The sequence below is a fragment of the Trichoplax adhaerens genome, genomic scaffold (assembly GCF_000150275.1).
Source record: "Trichoplax adhaerens TRIADscaffold_2 genomic scaffold, whole genome shotgun sequence".
Taxonomy (NCBI): domain Eukaryota; kingdom Metazoa; phylum Placozoa; class Uniplacotomia; order Trichoplacea; family Trichoplacidae; genus Trichoplax; species Trichoplax adhaerens.
This window is the reverse complement of record NW_002060944.1, coordinates 803,695-827,049: the sequence shown is the minus strand read 5'-3', so window position 1 is coordinate 827,049 and position 23,355 is coordinate 803,695. Positions and strand designations below refer to the sequence as shown.

The 23,355-nt window shown below is 34.4% G+C and overlaps 4 protein-coding genes across 4 annotated transcripts; 2 read left to right on the top strand and 2 right to left on the bottom strand.

Annotated features, from left to right (window-relative positions):
• Positions 1-2,373: 2,373 nt before the first annotated feature.
• TRIADDRAFT_52937 (uncharacterized protein) lies at positions 2,374-5,179 on the top strand (the record flags this gene model as incomplete). Its single annotated transcript, XM_002109712.1, has 7 exons — positions 2,374-2,576; positions 3,653-3,791; positions 3,948-4,115; positions 4,349-4,458; positions 4,570-4,620; positions 4,826-4,967; positions 5,054-5,179. The coding sequence occupies 7 exons, from the start codon at positions 2,374-2,376 to the stop codon at positions 5,177-5,179; spliced, it is 939 nt and encodes a 312-aa protein (XP_002109748.1).
• A 1,326-nt stretch (positions 5,180-6,505) lies between these two features.
• TRIADDRAFT_37144 (uncharacterized protein) lies at positions 6,506-9,941 on the bottom strand (the record flags this gene model as incomplete). Its single annotated transcript, XM_002109136.1, has 7 exons — positions 6,506-6,924; positions 7,055-7,225; positions 7,393-7,623; positions 7,728-7,861; positions 8,094-8,224; positions 8,794-8,900; positions 9,574-9,941. 7 exons carry the CDS (start codon positions 9,939-9,941, stop codon positions 6,675-6,677), a joined length of 1,392 nt encoding a protein of 463 aa, XP_002109172.1. The 3' UTR covers positions 6,506-6,674.
• Positions 9,942-10,976: 1,035 nt separating this feature from the next.
• On the top strand, positions 10,977-13,902 carry TRIADDRAFT_52935 (uncharacterized protein; the record flags this gene model as incomplete). Its single annotated transcript, XM_002109711.1, has 7 exons — positions 10,977-11,057; positions 11,147-11,254; positions 12,528-12,588; positions 12,672-12,858; positions 13,033-13,153; positions 13,234-13,383; positions 13,741-13,902. The coding sequence occupies 7 exons, from the start codon at positions 10,977-10,979 to the stop codon at positions 13,900-13,902; spliced, it is 870 nt and encodes a 289-aa protein (XP_002109747.1).
• Positions 13,903-15,759: 1,857 nt separating this feature from the next.
• Positions 15,760-22,332, bottom strand: TRIADDRAFT_52934 (uncharacterized protein; the record flags this gene model as incomplete). The annotated part of the gene is made up of 14 exons (XM_002109135.1): positions 15,760-15,840; positions 15,942-16,104; positions 16,219-16,325; positions 16,432-16,546; positions 16,597-16,655; positions 16,724-16,837; positions 16,950-17,039; positions 17,341-17,397; positions 17,755-17,863; positions 18,229-18,256; positions 18,503-18,564; positions 18,761-18,843; positions 18,947-19,015; positions 22,207-22,332. 14 exons carry the CDS (start codon positions 22,330-22,332, stop codon positions 15,760-15,762), a joined length of 1,263 nt encoding a protein of 420 aa, XP_002109171.1.
• Positions 22,333-23,355: the final 1,023 nt, after the last annotated feature.

The following is a 23,355-nucleotide window of genomic DNA, read 5'->3' as shown; positions in this document are numbered from 1 at the left end:
ATTTAATACCCTAATTTGGGAATATTAATTGTAGTAATAAGGTAATACTGTATTCTGATGTATTTACATAGTGGACTACAGCATTTAGAACCAATTTATTATCTAGCTAATCTGATTAATGATTTACAGTTAGTAGCATGACCAATGCTAATTTTAATGACTAGGTAATGACATCGTCGACGAGTACCGGTAGTTTTGAGGCCCATCATAGAACTCGTAGATTGAACTTATCATGTATATATATTACTGCACTGTACATGCTGACTAACGTGACAAAATAAGATTATTTGGATAACTATAAGCTTCTGAGCTAATTTATTATGCTACTAATCTGCTAGTAGGATATTTAATTAGAACTAAACTACAAAGTTATTTGGGATTATCTTTTTTGGGGATCAATTTGTTGTACATGAAATTCCACTATCAACAATTTTCTAGGTCTATGACTGTATTCTTCTTTTTTTCCTATGCGTTGCTCTAATGCTTTCAATATGGATTGTTATACTGTAGCTTGTCTTTATTGCCAGTTCAATCATACTTGTTGAATGTTGTAATACAATAAGAGTATAGAACACCACGCTGCACCTGTAAGCGTGCTTTTGCAAGTACTGTACTGATGCCGGCATGTTTATGCTTAAAATATTATAACAACAATCGCAGGAAAGCAATTGAGCTATTGTACACTTAAAGGAACATTTGTAACGTTATCTAATGGCTATACTGTACGATGTTTGCAATTTACCGTGCGAGTACTAAGTATCTTTTAATGCATCGATTCATATTCCTCAACCAAAGGTATAACTTTTTATTTTTTTTTATCAGGTATATGACTAGAATGATCTCTATGCACATTTAGTCATAATCCCATTCACTGTTTTTGGTAATACGAGTACCTTTATTTGTCATTATTGGCGTTAGGAGAGGGATAGTTCGAGGCATGATCTACTTCTTTGAGATTGTACAATGTGCAGTCGCTGATCCTCATGTGCAACCTTAGTACTATTTTGATTGCACTGAATAAATTTATGATACTTACACAGCATGTTTAAAATAGCGCTGCAGTAATTACAACAAGTCATTGCCAATAAATGCGCGTACTGTACAGTATTCTATGATGATCAATATATCTGCAATGATGGATAAACTGCAACAAAATGATTATCCTATTTATTGCATTAAATCCGTGCAACGACGCAAATACTCATAAGATATGGAATAAGTGGATGTATAACAAATGTGTGAGCACTGACTGTGGACTAGTGCATCAGTAACATTAAGCCAAAAGAATTCGAAAGAGTTGCTTCGGATGGAAGTGTTTAAGTTTCTATGGAAAACTCTAATAAATTAAATTAAATCTAATTTAATCATGTCGACAATAGCAACCACCCATCATATTCGTAGATCACGATACCGTGAACTAATCGAACAGAGAGTCCAGAAGGCACAACATGATTACATGGAAAGGACAATATATTGATCATGTTGTGAGGCGGTCACACCTTGCAATTAGCTGCATATCTGCTGCAGTAAATTGATTTTAAGAATGTAACAAAATTGGAGTTTTCATTGTATCTACAGATTGCTCCTTCAGCAAATTTTACAAGTTAATTTCTATATCGTCAAAGCCTGAATAAGGTCTTTACCACACCTTATAAATTAACCTTGCGATGTTAGTCTTAGCCAAAATTGGGCAATAGATTTACTAACATTGACCATTTCATGGGGTAGGATGTCTATACCAATACAACAATTTATAGTAATCTATCTTTCAAATTATCTTTCTCAAGCGTTCTCTATTTCAATCGCTGGTTTTTATCTATGGTTTCTTCTGATTAAGGATACACGAAATTATATAGATTGTAGTGATGAATAAAAATTTAAATAGGCAATACCTAGTCGATTGTACTACGGTAATTTGCAATTATTAATGTAGTAGTGGCTGTAGATATCATGCGTTGTCTATCTAACCACTATGGCAGTGCTGTGTAGACTATTTAAATAGAGTAGTTTCCTACTTCTTTGATATTCATGCTTGATTTTATGTTTAGCCAAAAAAAGAATTGCAATCCACACCTAAGAGTATGATGCAAAACTAGCACTTCACGTAGACGCTGCAATTACCTATACATGAAAGTTTATGAACAACTTTAAGTTTCTACTTTCCACTCTTACTATTTGTGTACTGTATGCCGTTTTTTGTCTTGAGCCTATCTGGAGCATATTAATCATGTTCTTCAATATTACCCTATGATTAAACGGAATTACTGCTGAAACTATAGATACTGTGCAATTAGTTAATCATACGGCTATTTCTTATTTCTTTGCATAGGTGGAAACTGGATAGAATAACTAAATAATTTGCAATTTCACCTGATGGAAAACTACGTACAAGTTACCGAAATTGCTAATGGTGCTTATGGCCGAGTCTACAAAGCTCGTGATTTGAACCATAATCGATTGGTTGCTTTAAAAAAGATAGCGGTCATTAATGATGAGCAGGGTATTCCCATTTCTACCATTCGTGAAATAACCTCTTTGAAATCGTTACAATCATTCGGCCATCAAAATATTGTGAGGTAAAACAATTACTGCTTTCGATGTTTTAATTTAGAATGATATGAATGCTGCAATATGATTACGATGACTTTTTACGATTGAGTGAATATTACTACCTTATAGGCGCATGCTGGTGTACTACCATAGTTAGAGGGTTTTTAATCCTATGTCACTCTATGTGTAAGGTGCGAATTTTAAGATCACCCTTTAAAGACATAAATTAATCTAGTGAACTTTTCGTACTGTAGTTGCATCTTTATCATTCGTAAACGATACATTTCAAGCCTTCTTACAATTAATGATGGACAAGTGTATGCATTAGTATCAAAGATATGTCTGTTTGTAGTATAAATTATTTTACGAGATGTAAATGCTATGGAGAGCAGATAAATGCATATTTTGTATATGCTTATGCATTCGATGTTACTTGATGTTACTTATGGTTCAGTAGCAATAATAATTGATCTATGGATATTTCCTTTGATAACTGTAGACATTCGGCTTGTAGATTGTTAATGACATTGGATTTAAGAGACGGTATTTCTGTTATTACATTGTATGCTAGTCGGATGTCATATTAATATGTACTGGATTTACAGGATTGTTATCAAAACCGTAGAATCAAATAGAAAATTTGATGCAATAATGATAACGTCATGCAGGCAAAATAAATAATTCAAAAATGAGTAAACATTTGCCGGTTTGCTAAATTAATAATAGTTTGAAAATTTATTATCCCAATGGTTCAATTTCGTTTATTCTAAGACTACTGGAAACCTATTGTACAGAGCTATTCATTATCCTTGTACATGTGTTATACTTATAGTCTGTTAAATATAGTAGTATTGTGTATTTGTATAATAATTTAATGTATACAGTTAGTACTTTTACAAGGTAGATTTTATAGATTTTAGAAAAACGTAATCAAATTATAAGCAGGAGTTGTAGAGGTTATTTCGATTTGAAAGAAAGTACCTTTAGTTAGTCGTTGAGAATTGTTATTGTTAATCTCAAGACTTGAAATAAAAATCAAGATTCTTAAATAAAGGATCTTTTTGTTACCTGTTTTATTGATTTTATTTTCTTATATTTTTAGGCTCTATGATATCTTTGCAAACTATACAGTTGATCGACGAACTATGGATTTAACGTTAGTATTTGAACATGTTGAACAAGATTTACAAACATATATAAGAAATTGCCCTTCAGCTGGCATTGACACACGTAAAATTAAGGTAAAGCTATGTATTTTTTTTTAACAATTACAGCATTGCATGGTATAATTGCAATACTGTACTTTCTGGTCAAACGCGACTTCGGTGTTCCTTTAAGTATGTTCATTGTCAAGTTATATGTCACCTTTCTAATTTTTATTATCCCTTAATTTATAGGACATCATTTATCAGATAGTTAATGCTATCGATTTTCTACATGCTAATCGAATAGTCCATCGTGATTTGAAACCACAAAATGTCCTCATTAGTCGACAAGGAATTGTTAAAGTCGCAGATTTTGGCTTAGCTAAAGTATTTTGTGAAAATGTGCCAATAACTTCTGTGGTAAGATATCGATAGTTGCGTAGGATTTTTGAAAAATGATATTTACGTGTTAAGAATACATTGAGGTAGAGCAATACAATATGGTATTGATAATCTTTTGGTATCAATTGACATGCAGATAGAAATGAAGTAGTTTATGACTAACTGAATTAATAATGCGTGTGCTTGCATTACCCAAGTTGCAACTAAAATGCCATATACTATATGTTTGTATATACCTATCTGATAAATAGGTAGTAACGCTATGGTATCGATGTCCTGAAGTACTCTTGCAATCGACGTATGCGACTCCTGTAGATATGTGGAGTGTTGGATGTATTATGGCAGAATTATACCTTAGAGAGTAAGTGTCTTCATCGGAAGATAGGATTAGTCGATGGCATACATTTTTGGATAATTTTCCTGTATTAGTTTGTGGTTAGTAGTATGATTAATGGAACATCATTACACTTAGGCCTTTATTTTGCGGTCAGACTGACATTGACCAATTGCAGAAAATATTTAGGTAAGTTACTTGTCGTCTTAGTCATTGAATTACTTTATTTTGTTATTATAAACCAACGATTATGTTGAAAAAATTTTTCGAGAAATTTTTCTCTGTACGAAATACGGTATTTCTTCTATATGCAGTATATGCACTACTGTCTTGATTAATTTTATTTACGAGATAAACTAAGAATTGCCTTTGTACGTATTTTGATTTTTTGTAGCATGACTGGATTGCCTGATGAATCTGAGTGGCCAGTAAACATTCCTTTTTCCCGAAGTACATTTTGTCAGTATACGCGTAGACCGGTTCAGTATAGTGAAATGATGCCTGAAATTTGCCAGGATGGAGTCGATTTATTACAGGTCTAACAATAATACACATAGCACAATATACTTTCGTAATTACAATTGAAATTACATTATATTAATGGATTCGTTTACACTCTTAGAAATTACTTAAATTCAATCCTAAGGAAAGACTGACAGCTGAAGAATCGTTGCAGCATCCTTACTTTCAAGATGTTTTACCTTCTGAAAAATCAGATAATCACGGTGACGTTAACGGACGTCAATGAAAGGGTGAACAATTGTTTTTGCTACGTGAGAAATTAAAGTAATCCATACAAGTTGTGGCAATTTTTATAATATTATGTAGCATTATATTTACGTAAACACTATTTTATAGGTAATACCCGATTTCAGTCTCTATGCCAGTTTTAAATTATTCGTATGTGAAATATGTGTTGCATTTTTTATCCTGGTATAATCTAGGAGCCTATTACACAGTATATTTGCTGGTTTTAAGTGGCGATTTTTTGTACAGTTAATTGTAAACTGAAAACCTGTATTGTTATCGAAGATATGTTTGAATAATGCCATCGTCGGATGATTGTTTGTATCATCTTGAAATGTGACTCTACTAGCACTGTTATTGTCTTTACCTGTAGAAGCAATTTTGCATATTCAATTCTCTCTGTCGAAGATGATGAATGATTTGTTTAAAGCAGAAAGATATCTATTTCTTGACAACTTCTTAGACTTTCATAACAACCGTAGTCAACTACTTTGTTTAGTTAAGAACTGCATCAGCTTAGTATTGATGAAATCAATTTGCTGCACTTAGTTTAAATGCTGTCATGGATAGATTCAACATACAATAGATGCTAGTTATGAACTTTAAGTCTTTTTTTGTTTCATTTTAATATTTCATATTGCACATAATTCATTAATAAAGTGCTTATTATACTTACTTTGATCAAAACGTGTGGATTTCTTCCGTTGTGTTAAAGTTGCCGTGCATGGAAAGAGAGGAGCAAAAAACTTAGCTTTGATGAATTTGTAAAGTGTAATGTTTGCGATTGGTGTGATTGGGAGTACTCAGAAGAAGATGGTGTACGCGAAATTTTAATATGTATATTGTGTAGTTTATTGCATCAATAATTTCCACCTACGTTTGATTCCATTAACAATACTGTAATTTTTTATTGTTTTATCTAGTATATACCTAATCCTACATAGAACATAGAAATGTGTTTACATTTAATAAACAAACGAGAACATAAACATATTATTCGCTATAGTTACTTTATGATCAAACCGACACTGATTCGTCATCATAGTTTACCAAGTACATATACCATTGGATAAAAAATTCATTAAACGCACTTCTGATAGATCTTTGTGATGTATCAGTGGTCTTGGAACTGAATTTGATACATGATTACGTAATCTTACAGATTATACCATCATGACTACAAGAATTAAAAATCATACGGTGTTAATGGAAAAGCACCATGGTGCGATAATGTTTCCTGTAAAATTAAGAAATATTCACTACAAGATGCACAGAATACGACAAAAATTTGCATTTTAAGACAATTTTAAAAGTAGGAACAGTTCAGGAATCTATCCATACACTGTGATACCAATTTTTGGATTGGTTTGACAAGATTAAAACGATACTATGCATTGTAATATCTACAGCATATTGTAACATAGGATGTAAGACTAGTTGCAATAATAATAGTTATCGCGATTTGGGTAAGCTCTACCACCTCACACTACAGTATCTTACTTATTTTTTAAATTAGTAAATGTAAATACCCAAGCCCACTTGCATGGTAATTGAGCAACGGTTAATGGTGGAATGTTAATAATGACTCCCTTATTCTTGGATTGACTTTTAAATGAAAAATTCCCTTTGTACCCAAGTAAACCAATTTTAGTTTCCTTTGCCTGCACCATTGGTTCAGCTAAGGATAAAGTAGAACCTGGCCACTTAAGAACGATAGCATACACAGTACCATTCTTGGATGTATACCTGAGAAGAAAAGGTGTTAAACTGTCAGTTGTCTTAATATATCTGTCATGTAGGCGTACTACTGTGTTTGTTGTTTAAGTCTTTTGTCTAGATAAAAAATTTTGAAGTAGCTTGCTATGGGCTAGCTTACCAAACATTACTGTTACTAGAGTCTTTGGCCACATGCCATGGTCGAGTCTCGTAAATGCCATCACCATTTACTTTTAGCCATTGGCCAAGTTGAGACAGTCTCTCTTGGAAGATCGGTACAATACGACCATCATGTGTTGGTCCGATATTAATGGCTAAATTACCATTACAACTATTTATGACACAAAAAACAATTCAAAGATTAGCAAGCTATGAGCACGATTGCATCAGAGTGATATATAATTTTTGTTTAGTTATAATATAATACCAATAGATAATTAGTGTACTGCACATAATAACGTATAGATACGTTTAGTGCTATGCTTAACAAAGCCATACCTAATTGTTTTAGCTAAAATTGATAATAATTCTTCAATAGTCAAGTAAGCGTTTAGGTTAGATGGCCGAGAGAAACCCCAGCTATAACGATCGATAGTCATGGCATTTTCAAATTTATGCTTCTGTATAGTGCCAGGGCTGTAGCGATCGCCACCAGTAAAAAAACCACCATGTTTATTTCTATCCCCTTTACCCCATCGATCGTTAGTGACAATGGTATTTTTGACAGGGCTAATTTATGTAGAAATTAAAAATGTTAATTTATAAAGCCTTCAATGAGATAAAATTATGATTTCATCATCCATCTATAATATGATTTATCTTGTAGTTATAACCTTTTATTATATAACCACGCAAGGAGCTGTTTGCTCTGCCAATAAGTATCATTCGCCGCCCATTCACCATCAGCCCACAAAATCTCTGGCTTATAATTCACGATCAGATCATGTATCTCGGGCATTAGAACTTCCTAGTTGATTTATTATTTTATGAAACATTAACATCTTGGTGATAACATAGTAAAAATAAATCTTAGTGGTGATAATGTCCTACAATCCTATCAAATGGACAAAGTGTTTCTGGTGCTAACATACTAGAATGAAATTTCATTTCATAGAGAATTTTATAACTGAGTCGTAATCGTAACTATATCACCGTTATGCAAGCAGAAATTAATTTCTATAGGATAATTCATCATTTACTTGTACGTAGGTTTTAGTTTTGAAGTTGTTTTTTTGATCTTGCAGAAAGATTGGATTAAACCATTCAAAGAGTGAGTGATAAGCACCGAAGCGAACTTTTGTTTTGTTTCTAATTGCATGAGCCAATTCACCTGGATTAGATGAGATAGATCAGTAAATGCATCTTAGTATTGCAGATCGTTCCTTGACATTGATGAATGTCAATGAGAGCGATAATGTGGAAATTGCTGCACCATCTCCATTAAATGTACAGTATGTATGGCATACGTATTGCGTCAGCTACTACAGAAACATTTGTAGAGCATTATCCGATTGTAAGAATGCCAATCTTGCATTTAAAGATACATTTAATAATGGTACCTATTCGTACGTACGTATTACTCAATTCAAGCATAAAATCGATTGAAAGGGTATTATCGAGGTGTAACACGATGGAGATATACGCGTATACTTGTAAGTGGACATTCTCAAAATTGGCAACTTGTAATCGATGATAACATAATTATGATATGGAAGCGATAAAATTGTACGTATGTCTACATGTGATATTACAGTGAAAGATGGTAGAAGACAGTTTTATACTTAATACTTTGTAATGATATACCATCAAGATAGTTGTAAGGTATTCGATTTGAAATAAATTATACCTCTTGGAAGAAGTCAAGAAATGTAAGACTATCTATGTCTAAATCATCATTACCTAGAAGATCTCTTTTGGATCCGACGGTCATAGAATTCCAATTCCATGAAGGCTTGGATGGATAAAGGGTATATCCTTCATGATGCTTTGAAGTTAAGATGACATATCTATAGTTTGAAGGATCAATCAAAATGGGTTAATTGAAAGTGAGAATTTGTAATACTCTTTTTTTGAATATCGATTGATGATGATTGGATATAAGTACAAGATAATTTAAAGATGATGTTGTAATCTTTCCGGTAAAGTAATGTTGTTGATGGCAATTGTTTACTATTGATAACTCGTTGAACGGTGAGCTGTAGACATATTATCTAGTACAGTATTTTCGATTTTAATGCAAAGCGTGGATACAGTAGAGTACTGTTGTGCGGTATAAGTTGACCAATTTATTGTGGTACCAGTGTCTATACATATTGAACTATTGGTATTTTGGGGACAAGGCGACAAGACTAGTAGCAAGTGAACATCAACAGTGCAGTTTTCATATTATCAGACATGGAAAGTACAGTAAAGTACGCGTATTACTACATCGGATAGAAATGAGGCAAAAGGAGATCGCCAATGACGTAAGTTTTTCGAATGGATAAATGACTGTCTACTTTACAGACTGATACCTATGGTGATGGTGTCTTGATGTAGGATGGCTATAGTATAGACGGATGAATTAACTATGATCATGTATTGGATCGGTTATTTAATAAATGATTGTTACTGAAGTGAAGCGGTTGGAGACCAGTGGATTTAGCATGCACTACTGATGGTATTGGTCCATACACTTACTTTGCGCCAGAATTTTGGATTATTTCAGCCCATTCGTAAGGATCGTACAATTCTGCACGAAACATGGGAGCGAAATCAGTATATTGGAAATCAGGGCGGAAATTTTTCTTCATAAATTGAACTGTTCCTGCATCAGGCTTGTTCCTTTTCCAGTTATGCCAAAACCATTCACTAGCAGCACCAGAGTGGCCATAACTCGGCACCGAGAATACTCCCCAATGCATAAAAATGCCAATTTTTGCTTTATCATACCAATCCGGTAAAGGTCTCTTATCCAAGGATTCCCATGTAGGCTGATAACTAACACATAAAACAGCCGATAAGTAAAACACAAGGAAGAAATTCAAGACCGCAAATGGCGTCTTCATTTTGTCTTGACTTTGTTGTTATTGATGGGGGCTTGTCTACTATGGGTTGTTGATATCGATGATGGATCACGATGATAACTGCTTCAATAGAGATTGTGAGGCGGTGTCCCGTACGTCAATAACACTCCATTGAAGAAACCAAATTGCTTGTAAAACTTCACTCTAGTGTTTAATACAGTCGTTTATTCGTCATACTATATCAACATTTTCATTCTTGAGCGGTGATTTGGCTAGCAAGATGCTCACGCCGATCATGTGACACCATCGCTACCGCACAGTTACAGTACAGTAGGATCTCTCTACAGTATTCTGTACTGTACACTGTACAGTAGTGTGACTCTGTACAGTACAGTGTAGAGTACTGTACTGCACCGTACTGTACACTGTACAGTATGTACTGTACTGTACTCTGCGGTATGCTGAAGCAGTAAAACGTTTCAAATGGTCTTGTAAACAAAACTGCTTGAAAGACTTCGCTCTCGTGTTTAATGCAGTCGCCTACTTGCAATACTATAGCAATATTTTCATTCTGGAGTGGTGATTTGCCTTGCAAGCTGCTCACGCCGATCATGTGACACGATCGCTTCTGCGCAGTAGTGGCTTTCTACAGTGTCCAGTACTGTGCAATTTACAGTACACTGTCGTACTGTACAGTACAGTACTGGACTGTATTAGTCTGTAGTGTTACTGTACAGTGTACACTTGTACAGCATTACTCTAGTGTTTAATGTAGTCGTCCACTACCCATACTATATCAATGTTTTCATTATTGAACGGTGATTTGGCTTGCAAGCTGCTCACGCCGATCATGTGACGTCATTACTTCTGCGCAGTAGGACCCCTCTACAGTGTACAGTATTAGTCTGTAGTGTTACTGTACACTTGGACAGCATCGCTCTAGTGTTTAATGCGGTCGTCTTCTCACCATACTATATCACTATTTTCATTCTTGAGCGGTGATTAAACGACTGTTTTAGTACAGCAAGAGTCTCTTCTAACTGCGGCCCACTGACTCTCTAGCAGTGCAGCGTAGCAATGGCAACGCAGGACGAAAGTGCTAATGACGGGAAACGAAAACGAGCTAAAGCTTATTACGTGAATTTTAGGAAGAAAAAGGTAACATACTTAGCGAACGATGATTAATCAACACTAGACTAGGTTGCAAACCTCCATGACAACAGCCATTATTCCTTTTTCTTCTATAGCATGTTGATCCCAGAGGTATGCGACCTGGATTGAATGGCGTTTTACTGACATGCAATAATGTGCAAAATAGGGGAGCTCTTGCTGAAATCTATCAATTACTCCATGAGGTATCGCAAATTTTCACTCTTGATGATGACATCTTTGAGTATAGATAGACGAGTTAAGGATAAAGTAATAAATTGATGCACAAGAGGCGATACACGTATCACAAGTGTTGTTGTTATCCTATGTAGCAGTCCCTGGCTTACGTATACATTGAATTCAATTTAAAGTCACCATTTTAAAGATTGTAGGCGAAATAAGACAATTTAGAAGATTCATTATTGACTAATTCTTACACCATACCTTCAAATTTTCTCTGGGACAGATAGATAAGATTTATTGGAGCCCAATTCAACTAGTTCAGGCATGCTTCAATAAATACTCTCAAGCTAAAGCTGAGCGTTATGTCCATCGATGACAGTCAATATTGCAGATAGTAATCCCCACATCAATTAATATTATTAAAATTATCGATGTGCAGTCTACAAGTTCTAATTGAGTACAGATAAATGGAATCAGTTTAAGGCCAATCGAAATGTTAAGACTAACTGTAGTGAGTACTATTAAGCTAAAACTTAGCCAAATGTGAAATAGCAACTAGACATAGGACAGCCAGTACACAATTTTCGACTGAAACTGTCACATTACAGATTCCACAATCTCGAATCTAGTACAGATACGGCAGATAAGATTAATTGAGTCCTACAAGATTGATCCAAGATGTGCTCTAATGGATACTGTTAGGTTTAAGTTTAACAATATACTGATTAGTCATAGTAGTAATTATTACAACCAATGTACAAAAGTCGATGTAAAGAGAGTTGGTATGGCTACGATCTCTAAAATGTACGCAGATACGTATAATCAAGGAAGCAATGACAATGCGACGGACTCCGATCTTTTTTATGCCTTGTTAATTCTATATAGGATTTACAAATAATACAATATTTAAAATAAATCATTAAAATGATGCGATGCAAGAACACAGGCATAGTGCTAGAAGTGATATACGACTATTTACAGTAGCAGCAACGATAAATTCACAAGTAGTAGGTAAGAGTTATGCTGCAGCTGACTCAGAGAGAATATTTTATCATGCTATAACTTGTCTCGTTACTAATGGATTGTGCCTCATAATGTCACTTACACCTACATTACTCCTGTCAATAGGTAATAGCTCTACGCATAGAATTGTGATTTTTTTATTTATACCTTGCAAGTATGTTTTCTATGAAACGTAATATACATATATATCTGTATATACTTACAGGTGACATAAGATTAAAGATTGCTATGCAATCACTATCTAATAACAAGTACTTTACTACTAATGTATAGTCTGCGGATCGATTATATGGTAATGATGATGGTGACGATTCCAAAACATCAAAATCTGAAGGTCAGTGTAGAGAATTCAAGTCTATTAATTACTGTATCACCAGTATTAACTGTTAATTACGTTCCACTCTCTCTACGTGACAGTAGATAATGATCCATCGAAAGAGTTAGAAAAGGAAATTAGCGCGCTTAAAGATAATTGGAAAAATTACTTTCAAGCTGTTGAAACAGGAGTGAAAAATATTTACTTTATTGAATGTAATAAAGGAGACCCTTACGAATTGACAAAATCGATTTTTAAAGATTTAATAGAGCGAAAGGCTAGCGTTAGGTAAAAATCATATGGATATGGCAATGAAACCTTATTACAGATATTTAGAGATCCATTCGTAGTAGTGTTATCGTTACATAGCATGACTGTGAATTAATCAGACTGAATAAAGATATTCAAAAATGTTACTACTGCTAATAGATGATACTTTGATGCAATTGTTTTCTCGAATAGATTTTGCCAGCGTTTGATACCTGTGACGTTCATTTGCCATTCATCATTAGACGATATTAAGAAATGCTGCCCTCAATATTTAAAGCAATATTTTCAAAACGATACTGCCAAAGAGTGTAAAGTATGTAAGACAGAAAACACTATTTAAATGATTTCTTATTATAATTCTCTGAATGAGTCTTATTTTTCAATTCAATGTAGTTTGCAATTTCATATAAATCGAGATATAACGGCGATCTCAATAGAGATCAAGTAATTGCAACCGTAGCCGATATAGTTATCGATGGCCAAATTAAGCATCAAGTCAATTTGGATAACCCTGATGTCGTTATTGTTATTGAAATTGTCAGGGTATGTCAATGTTGTCAGTTCTTACTACTGTTATGGTACAAAGTGATAAGGCATGATTTGTAATAGTTAATTAGTTATGATGCTGTCGTACATCACGTGAAGATGGGAGACTCTAATTACTGTATACTGTACAACTCAAGTATATGCTAATCATAAAATGTAGGATAGAATAATTATTTACAACCCTTATCATGGTTTCATTGAAATTGGCTACAGTATGCTTAGTATATTATAGTTTTCGAAAATTTCGACGATTAAATGCTCATTGTTGCTATGGAACGAAAATTTCGATGGTATGATTTGCAGGATAATTTCTTCGCTAAAATTTTAATATTTTATTTTTATTTTTACCTATAGAATGTATGCTGTATGAGTATATTAGATGACTTCCATCAAATGCGTAAATACAATCTTAACGAAGTGTCCCATCATGGTCGTTCTGAAGGAAAATGTGCGGTTGCTAAGACTAAAAGCCAAGAAGTAGACAATACGGCTGCAGATACAACCACATCAAATTAAAAAATTTTAACCGTATAGTTGAGATTTTTATTGCAGAAATTGTGCACAGGTCATGCATAGTTAATCAACAATTAATGAATGGCTAATATTATTCGATTGCGTGATGCATATGGATTTCAACGTGTGAAATTTTACTAGAATGTATTCTAACTTTAAGTAATAAAGATATTAATTTCCACACTACATATAGTTATAATATGATCGAGAGTTGAGGTCGACTCTAAATTAAGCCGCATACTGGTATATAAGAGTGCAGACTTGAAATAAATTCACTTCATTGACATTTACGTATTTACAGATGTGAGTCTATCTTTTAGGCTGCAGTTATGCAGGATTGACATAAATTGCGCATACCAGAACTCTGCTATGCCTGTTTACGGTCTGGGCTTAGCTGAGCTAGCTCATGAGCTTTTAAACTAGAATATCACTGTCAGGCTTCTTCTTTTAGTAACAAAGTCAAAATTCCAATTCGAGTATGGCTCCTGACTTTGCCTGGTTCACTGACCAATATGTAAGATTTCTCTGCTACAGTATGCATAGTTTTCCCTGCAAGGCCATCTTGCTCCGTAAAGTGAAATTTCCTGTTTCTTCTTTAGATGATAAAAGTGATGATAATTTTTTGACCATAGTCATCGTTTGCTTTTCTCGGTGTAGAATAGATGTTGTAGGTAGGAGTATACTAAATTAAAGATCTTTCAACCAATGCATAACTACATTCTTAATACAATGTTCTAGCGTTGCCATTCCGAAGAGGAATGTGCAGCTGTTAAGGCTAAATGCCATGAAAACAGTCCGGTGCAACCATCTTTAACTACAAAAGTTGTAATCACATTAATAGGATTTCTATTACAGATATCAAGCTCATCACATCCTTTATAAATCATTTAATTAAATAATTGATTAGCTATTGATAATTAATGGCCAATGATATTTGATTAATACCTAATTGCCGATGTATATTAATGTAGGAATTAAAATACTTTGATAATTCTATTGCTAAGATTCGATTACAGAAATGAAGCACGGTTCATCATAGCAGTAGCACACATTATATTCTACTTTTTTAAAAATGAATTAAAGTGGATACTGAATGCTGGAGGCATAGAATTATGAAAGGTCAAGGTGAATTCAATGTTAACCGCTATTCTATTTATTTCATTTTGCTAGCTTGTCATTCTAGATCGTTGCAATTGCTAAGGCTATCGGGATAATGTATCAAGTGATTGAAAAGTCTGCGAGTAGATATTTAAACATTTATTTAATAATTTTAACGTCATGTACTACATCGATCTAGCGCCTCAGATAAAAAAATTTCCGCCTAGTCGTTAAAATAGTAAGATTTTTGTTATCATAGTTACTAATCCTTAAATATTACATTAAGAGTCATCTGGAAAATCCACAATTTCCTGAAAACAACGAAACTTATTTATAGATATGCTCAATTGCTATTGGTGATCTTTACCATGTATCCATAATGCCAATTGCTACTACTGTAAGTTACAGGAATTACATTATACGAAGATTACTTTAAATGTCTAAGATTCTTGAAACAGACAGTCGAACAGATTTTGGACGCATAATTACAAAATCAAGGTACATTTTTTGTTATTCCAATATAGCCCTACGAACCATGGTGGCATGGGTACATGTCCACATCGCATGCAGTATGTGGAATGGTCCAAGGTCTTGTAAGTACAGTATAGTTAAAAAATCAATCATATAAATTTTTAGGGGAGTATGATGTGAATACTAGAATGCAACCTGTTTGCATTACAGATACACACATACAGATAACACTATTTTAATATCACATAAGGTAGAATATGTGTTTGTGCATACAATTCTACAGTAACGTATTTATGGTATCGTTGGTTTTATTTCCAAGGAGTCGGTGACTTCTTTCCATGATTCCGCTAATTTCTGATGGTAGTTATCCAACTACGTAAACAGGAGAAAAAAGTAAGTAAAATATCTGCCTAAGGATAGTACGTTATTGGTAGAAAAAATTTGTACAATAGCAAACATTTTCAAAACGTTACCTCTTGTAGCAAAAGTTCATAAGTATCCTCAGCTTTCTTGATTTTACCAGCATGCTCATTTCTCGATTTTTCAATTTCTGCTTTAATAGCATCCATTTCATGAGATAGCTCCATTGCTTGTTCATTGTCTTCATGCCTTTTCTTTTGAAAGTCAGCAAGCTCCCTGCAATGAAACGTGTAAGTTACTTATTACTGGCCAAGTTAGAATGGTTGAAATAGAGGATAATCTCAAGTGGCTGATACAAAATTCGGACGATATGTAGACCATGTTACTTACCTTTGCTTTTCTTCGAGTAATTTTTCAACTTGGTTTAATTTAGTTTTGTTTTGCGATCTTACAGTAGCCAGTGTGTCTCGTTTTGATTGCAATTCTCGTTCTAAATTCTGTAAGAAAAAAAATTGTTGAATGTTTCAAATTACATATGTATACATAAATACATTTATCATGAATTATATACTATTGAGTCACTTTTTCTAAAAAGTGTACTACCTGGACGTTGAGATTTAGTTCACGCAATGCTTCAGTCTTTTCTATTCGTAAATCAACGACTGCCTCATACTCTCGGACATTCTCGCTATGGCAGTGTAAAGTAGGATTACAATTACTTTTCAAGTGATAATGCGATATAAATTATTATTTAATGGCTCTTGTTACCGGTATCGATCCATTTCGGTAAGTGTACTTTTACATAAGGTAGTTAGTTCATCGCATGCCTATGTTGAAAATGACAGTCAAAAGGCGCATTTCAAAAGAAATTACATTACAAACTCTGTTCGTGTACCTCTGTGCAGTCAGACAATTTATTAATTTTTTCAACATTCTCTTCATTTTTGATTCGTTTATCTTCTATTTCTTTTCTACAGTCATCTATGCGTGTTGTCAAGCTGGCTAAAGTCTAATATTAATAAAACATGAAATGAAAGAATAACAATTTATTCTATCTATCTAAATAGTAATGATAATTTAGAGTTAAATTGGAATGATTTGGTTCTGCACTAAAAACTTACGCTTTGCAATCTTTCTGGAGAAGCAACAATTCGCTGATTAAGTTTCTCTACATTTTTGTCCAATTCTGCTTTGTTTTTTCTGAATTTTATCTGTAAGATGAATACAACATTATTTGCCATCAATTTCACTTTTTTCTGTTGAATTATAATAAAAATTGTCTAATTAAAGGAGTTACCAAATGATTTTCATTTTCTGAAGTCTTGATTTTTAGGTTGCTCATTTCCTGGTTGAGATTTTGCTGTCATTAAAAGCAACGACCAATGCAATCAGTACAGGAATAACAACGATATAAATCCGTTCAATTAATTGATTTAATGGTTATTTGGATATGATGACAAGATTGTCTTTGTACAAATTATTATTTTTGATAGCATCCATTATTTTTTGTACCTGCTGCTCATCAAATCGACTCAATTCGTTTTCTAAATTTTCAACTTGAGGTAATAGCTATAATAAGTACATTGAAATATTTCCAAATGATTAGTTATCTTTTGTAAGCGATTTCGAATTAGTCGTACGAGATAGAGAGCGCTAAAATGCGAAGGCATACATCTTTCATTTTTATATCCTCCATGGCCTTTTTGGCTCTAAAATGATATAAATGCGAAATGATTTATCGTACATGATAATTGCAACAATTGACATTAAATGAATGAAGAGAGATTCGTAAGAAAGATGTACTTTAGATTAGTGATTTTTTGATCTAATTCTTGGCTTTTGACTCGCAATTGCTGGTGTTGGTTGTTTAATGATTCCTGTATTTAAGCAAGATTGTTAATATCTGTATGCTGTCAATTTTAATACCTGGAAAAAGTTTACAAAAATATATTGATCGATACTTACAGCTACTGATGCGCTTTCTTCGAAAATGTGTATTTGAGAATCGACGAATCGTTGAAAGTTGATTAAAGCACTGCAATGATGATACAAGGTAGATAAAGAGTCAATCTACGCGTTATTCTCGGATAATTGTGTAAGCAAGTTGTTTAATCATTAAAATTTCGTTTATCATTGAGTTACTAGGGTTCTATTTTATTCATAGACTGCACTTGAATTAGGCATAATCAATTTATTGCTATAATTTGATAGAGTATACAAAGTGTATTTTTAATGTAAACTATTGATACGACGTAGGATACAGTCAATAATATTGAGCTATAGTAATGGAATAGTCTATTTCAATGCAATGTGACCTCAAGGAGTATGGATAATTTCAATGGAAAATGAACTGCTTTAAAGGATGTCTCGGTATTCTATGAAAAATTATATTGCAGTTACCTCAAATTGCGGATGGTTTTCTTTCTTGCTGTAAAAGATACATAATTACATTGGTATTATTAGTATGAGCACATTTTGTATTGCAAAGGCTATTACTACCGGTAGCATGCCTGGCTATTAGCTGTTGTCCAAATTAATAAGTTTAAATAATTTACTTTTCACTACATCATTACAATTAATTCATGATTCTCATTCTACCTCATAGGTACATTAAAATTTTTAAGCCTACTGGTTACGATTATTAATAACTCATTTATTAGTTCTTTCTACTTACCTGGTGAAAGTATATCGTCCAAGTTAACACCATTAACACCAGAGTCTTTTAGTACTTTGGATCTTTATCGTGATTGAAAGTAAATTATTTAGATTCCTATTAATACAGTACTATCCATTTCTGTCTGAATTGATATGATTGATTATTGATACATTACAAGTAACTAAGATCTTGCAAGACTTGAAGACCTTGCACTGTATTGGATGGATGCTTCCTATTACTAATGCATGAAAAGGATACATTGATAATTCTACTTACAGCACCATTGAGAAGACCACTACAGATAAAGGTTCTTGTATCGAATCAGCAAATTGGCAGTTTTCTAACGCCGCAAAACGTGGCTACACAACAATTATAATTATGAGATTGCAAAGAGTCCAAATATCAGTTGAACTCGTAGACTGCATTGTCGTAGACTAGCATGTTGAAGATCAGCTAACTCACCTGGTAATTGCCATCGAATCCTGTTAAACTTTCCATGAATACAGCATATAATTTCTTGACATTTCTTGTCTACAAAAGTGGAATACAAGAACATAATGTATAGTTTCTGAATAGTTTTTGTCTACATAGATATCTTGACATTTCTTGTCAACAAAAGTGGAATACAAGAACATGATGTCTAGTTTCTGAATAGTTTTTGTCTACATTGATATCTTGACATTTCTTGTCAATAAAAGTGGAATACAAGAATATGATGTCTAGTTTCTGAATAGTTTTTGTCTACATTGATATCTTGATATTTCTTGTCTACAAAAAACGGAATACAACAACATGATGTCTAGTTTCTGAATAGTTTTTGTCTACATTGATAGCATTTTCTCTTCTACATTTGGCGGAATACGTGTAAAAGAATACAGGTCCAGTGTCCCTTTCTAAGTATTTTTTTTGTCTACAAGCGGCACCTGTAGAGCACAAGATTCTACTATATCATTGATCAAAATTTGTTGTTTACACCAGTGGAATAGATGAATACATTTCTCGACCGTAGAAGGTGCTATCCAAGATCCTAACTGTATCATTGGTGAATATTGGTAGTCTACAGTTGTGGTGAAATGATGGGATACAGTGTTGCTTTTTCTGAACCTTTCTTAATACTAGGTGATAGAAAACTACATCATGGGTGAACATTTTATATGGCGAAAGCGGAGAAATAGAAGACTGCAGTATCACGAAATGCTGGTCTCTAGTATGGAATGCAAAGAATATAGCGTTCAGTTTGTGAGCAATCCTCTAGCAAGGTATTTGTTAATGCTTGAGCTTGGTTGAAATTTGCAAACGTCAAGAATAAGCCAACAGTACTGTGTAGACCGATCTCGATGCGTCTATTTTTTTCGAGTCTAACTTGATTGCGTGATGAGAAAGCAAGCTTTTAGCGTTACTAAACGATGGGATAAGGACAATGAAGTCAATTTTCAATCTATCCATGTTACGATATCATTAGTCTACGAGAGCAGGGAGTATTTTATAATCTATTAACTAGATTTAGTGATTTATTTTTTAGACAAAAATTATCAAGGTCATTCTACCAGTAGTCCGTCTACTCTTTTCAATGACTGAAGTTTTAGCGTTACTAAAGTATTGGATAAGGACAACCAAGCTAATTATGAATTTGTCTACTTTATTCTACTCGTATAATAAGTAAAGTAGAATGATCAGTATTATAGCATGCATTCACTGGATTTACTTAAAGCAAAAACTTAGATTTACTTAATCCATTCATTAGATTGACTAATTGATTTGATAACAATCGTCAAGCTGATTGGGATCCGTCGACTTATTTCAATGACTGTCGATCCAGGGGTATTTTTTCAGGCTTCTAATGTAGTCTTGCTTTACTAAGCTATAGAATAAGGACAATTCTTTTAAACTAATTTGGAATCATCTATGCAGTTATACTGTATAATAAGTAAATTACATCGAGCAGTATTGTATAATCCACTAAGTAGATTTACTGATTTATTGGACAACAGTCATCAAGCTGATTTAAATCCCTCTACTCTATTCAACGATTGTCGATCGAGCGGTATTCTTCCATGCTTTGAAGTCAGATCGTAAGTTTTAGCGTTACTAAAGTATTGGATAAGGATAACCAAACTAATTTTGAATTTCTGTATGCTGTTGTATACTCAATCAATCCGATGGAGAAGTAGTTTATGATCCCTGAACTAGATTTACTGATCGATTGGACGAGCATCGCCAAGTCGATTTGAATAGGTCATAACTGTCGATCGAACGCTATCTTGCCATGCTTTAAAGTAAGATCGTAAGCTATCGCGTTAATAAACGAATAAATAAGGACAACCAAGCTAATTTTGAATCTCTCTATGCTGTTGTATAATCAGTCAATCAGATGGAGCAGTAGTTTATGATCCCTGAACTAGATTTACTGATCGATTGGACAAGCATCGCCAAGCTGATTTGAATGAGTCATAACTGTCGATCGAGCGGTACTTTGCCTTGGTTTGAAGTAAGATCGCAAGCTATCGTGTTACTAAACGAATGGATAAGAACAGCCAAACTAATTTTGAATCTCTCTATGCTGTTGTATACTTAATCAATCCGATGGAGTAGTAGTTTATGATCCCTGAACTAGATTTACTGATCGATTGGACAAGCATCGCCAAGCTGATTTGAATAGGTCATGACTGTCGATCGAACGCTATTTTGCCATGCTTTAAAGTAAGATCGTAAGCTATCGCGTTATTAAACGAATGGGTAAGGACAGCCAAGCTAGTTTTGAATCTCTCTATGCTGTTATATAGTCAATAAATTAGATGGAACAGTAGTCTATGATCCCTGAACTAGATTTACTGATCGATTGGACAACCATCGCTAAGCTGATTTGAATAGGTCGACTCCCTCAATGATTGTCGATCGGGCGGTACTTTGCCATGGTTAGAAGTAAGATCGCAAGCTATCGCGTTACTAAACGAATGGATAAGGACAGCCAAGCTAGTTTTGAATCTCTCTATGCTGTTATATAGTCAATAAATTAGATGGAGCAGTAGTTTATGATCCCTGAACTAGATTTACTGATCGATTGGACAAGCATCGCCAAGCTGATTTGAATGGGTCATCACTGTCGATCGAACGCTAGTTTGCCATAGTTTGAAGTAAGATCGCAAGCTATCGTGTTACTAAACGAATGGATAAGGACAGCCAAGCTAGTTTTGAATCTCTCTATGCTGTTATATAGTCAATAAATTAGATGGAGCAGTAGTCTATGATCCCTGAACTAGATTTACTGATCGATTGGACAAGCATCGCCAAGCTGATTTGAATGGGTCATCACTGTCGATCGAACGCTAGTTTGCCATAGTTTGAAGTAAGATCGCAAGCTATCGTGTTACTAAACGAATGGATAAGGACAGCCAAGCTAGTTTTGAATCTCTCTATGCTGTTATATAGTCAATAAATTAGATGGAGCAGTAGTCTATGATCCCTGAACTAGATTTACTGATCGATTGGACAAGCATCGCCAAGCTGATTTGAATGGGTCATCACTGTCGATCGAACGCTAGTTTGCCATAGTTTGAAGTAAGATCGTAAGCTATCGCGTTACTAAACGAATGGATAAGGACAACCGAGCTAATTTTGAATGTATTCTAGGCGTTTAGGGGATGCAGTCCTACTTTCTACTCGACTAACTAGGATCGATTGGCTTCAATTGGGTAGTATTTTGTGGGATAGAAGAGGCTTACCTGAGGTTTGTTGATATCATCCGCAGTAACATAGGCAATGTTTGGAAAGCGTTGCTTGATAAAATTGACAATATCTGCTACACTGAGAATTGGAAAAGCATACGAAGACGCTGCTACAGTGGTCATGATGGCGTTAAGCTGTCTTAGCACAGAGAACAGTGGTTAAAATGGCTAATTTAGACGAGTTTAGGCCTGGATTAGCAAAGTAAATCGAGCAAGATGGATGCCCAATCGAGGAAATAAGCGGCAGATCGATTGGACCTCATACCAACATCAGTCCAATGCCTGAAACATGAGTCGTTTTCGACACGATTTAACTGCCAACTTGGCGATACGATGCGTTACGCTATACAGAATAAAATACGATCCCAAGCGACTATACTAAACCTAGTTGATCGATCAACAGTATGGAACAGTCTACTCGACGCTTAACAGCAGCTTGGAGCAGATGTTTCCTGCCGCCTCGGCTATTGTTGTCTCAAATTCAAATCTTGACGTCATAAAATGGAGGCTTGTGATTGGTCCAAACCACTTGTGCCTACTGTACGGGGGAAGTATGCTAGACATCGCTATTGGATAGGACAATCGTTATGGCAATCGATTTGGTTTCCAGCTGATGGTAGTGGAGTATCTTGCATCGTATATACACGTCGATTGTATACTGCTTTTACTATGGTAGCTGAAATACAACGGCATTGGGTGTGGACGAGATAGATTGTGATGCTACGCTTGGTGTAGGCATGCAAAACAACGGATGCTTGAGTCGAGTTAGTACTGCATCAGAGCGGCTACATGCTGACTAGGATAGCCATGACTAGGCTGACTCACTCGGTCCTTGCAGGCCTTGGACTGATTGATTCGACTACGCTTGCAGCTCTATTTTGCTACAAGTATCACCTCCAATTTACTCTTGTTATCAGCTTATTGATACAATGAATTCAAGCAATTGCTGAGTAAGTACTGATCTATACTAATGCAATTAATGCGATTGCGGCAGCTTCCTTCTACTTCTTCGGTCCTTGCAGGCCTTGGACTGATTGATTCGACTACGCTTGCAGCTCTATTTTGCTACAAGTATCACCTCCAATTTACTCTTGTTATCAGCTTATTGATACAATGAATTCAAGCAATTGCTGAGTAAGTACTGAT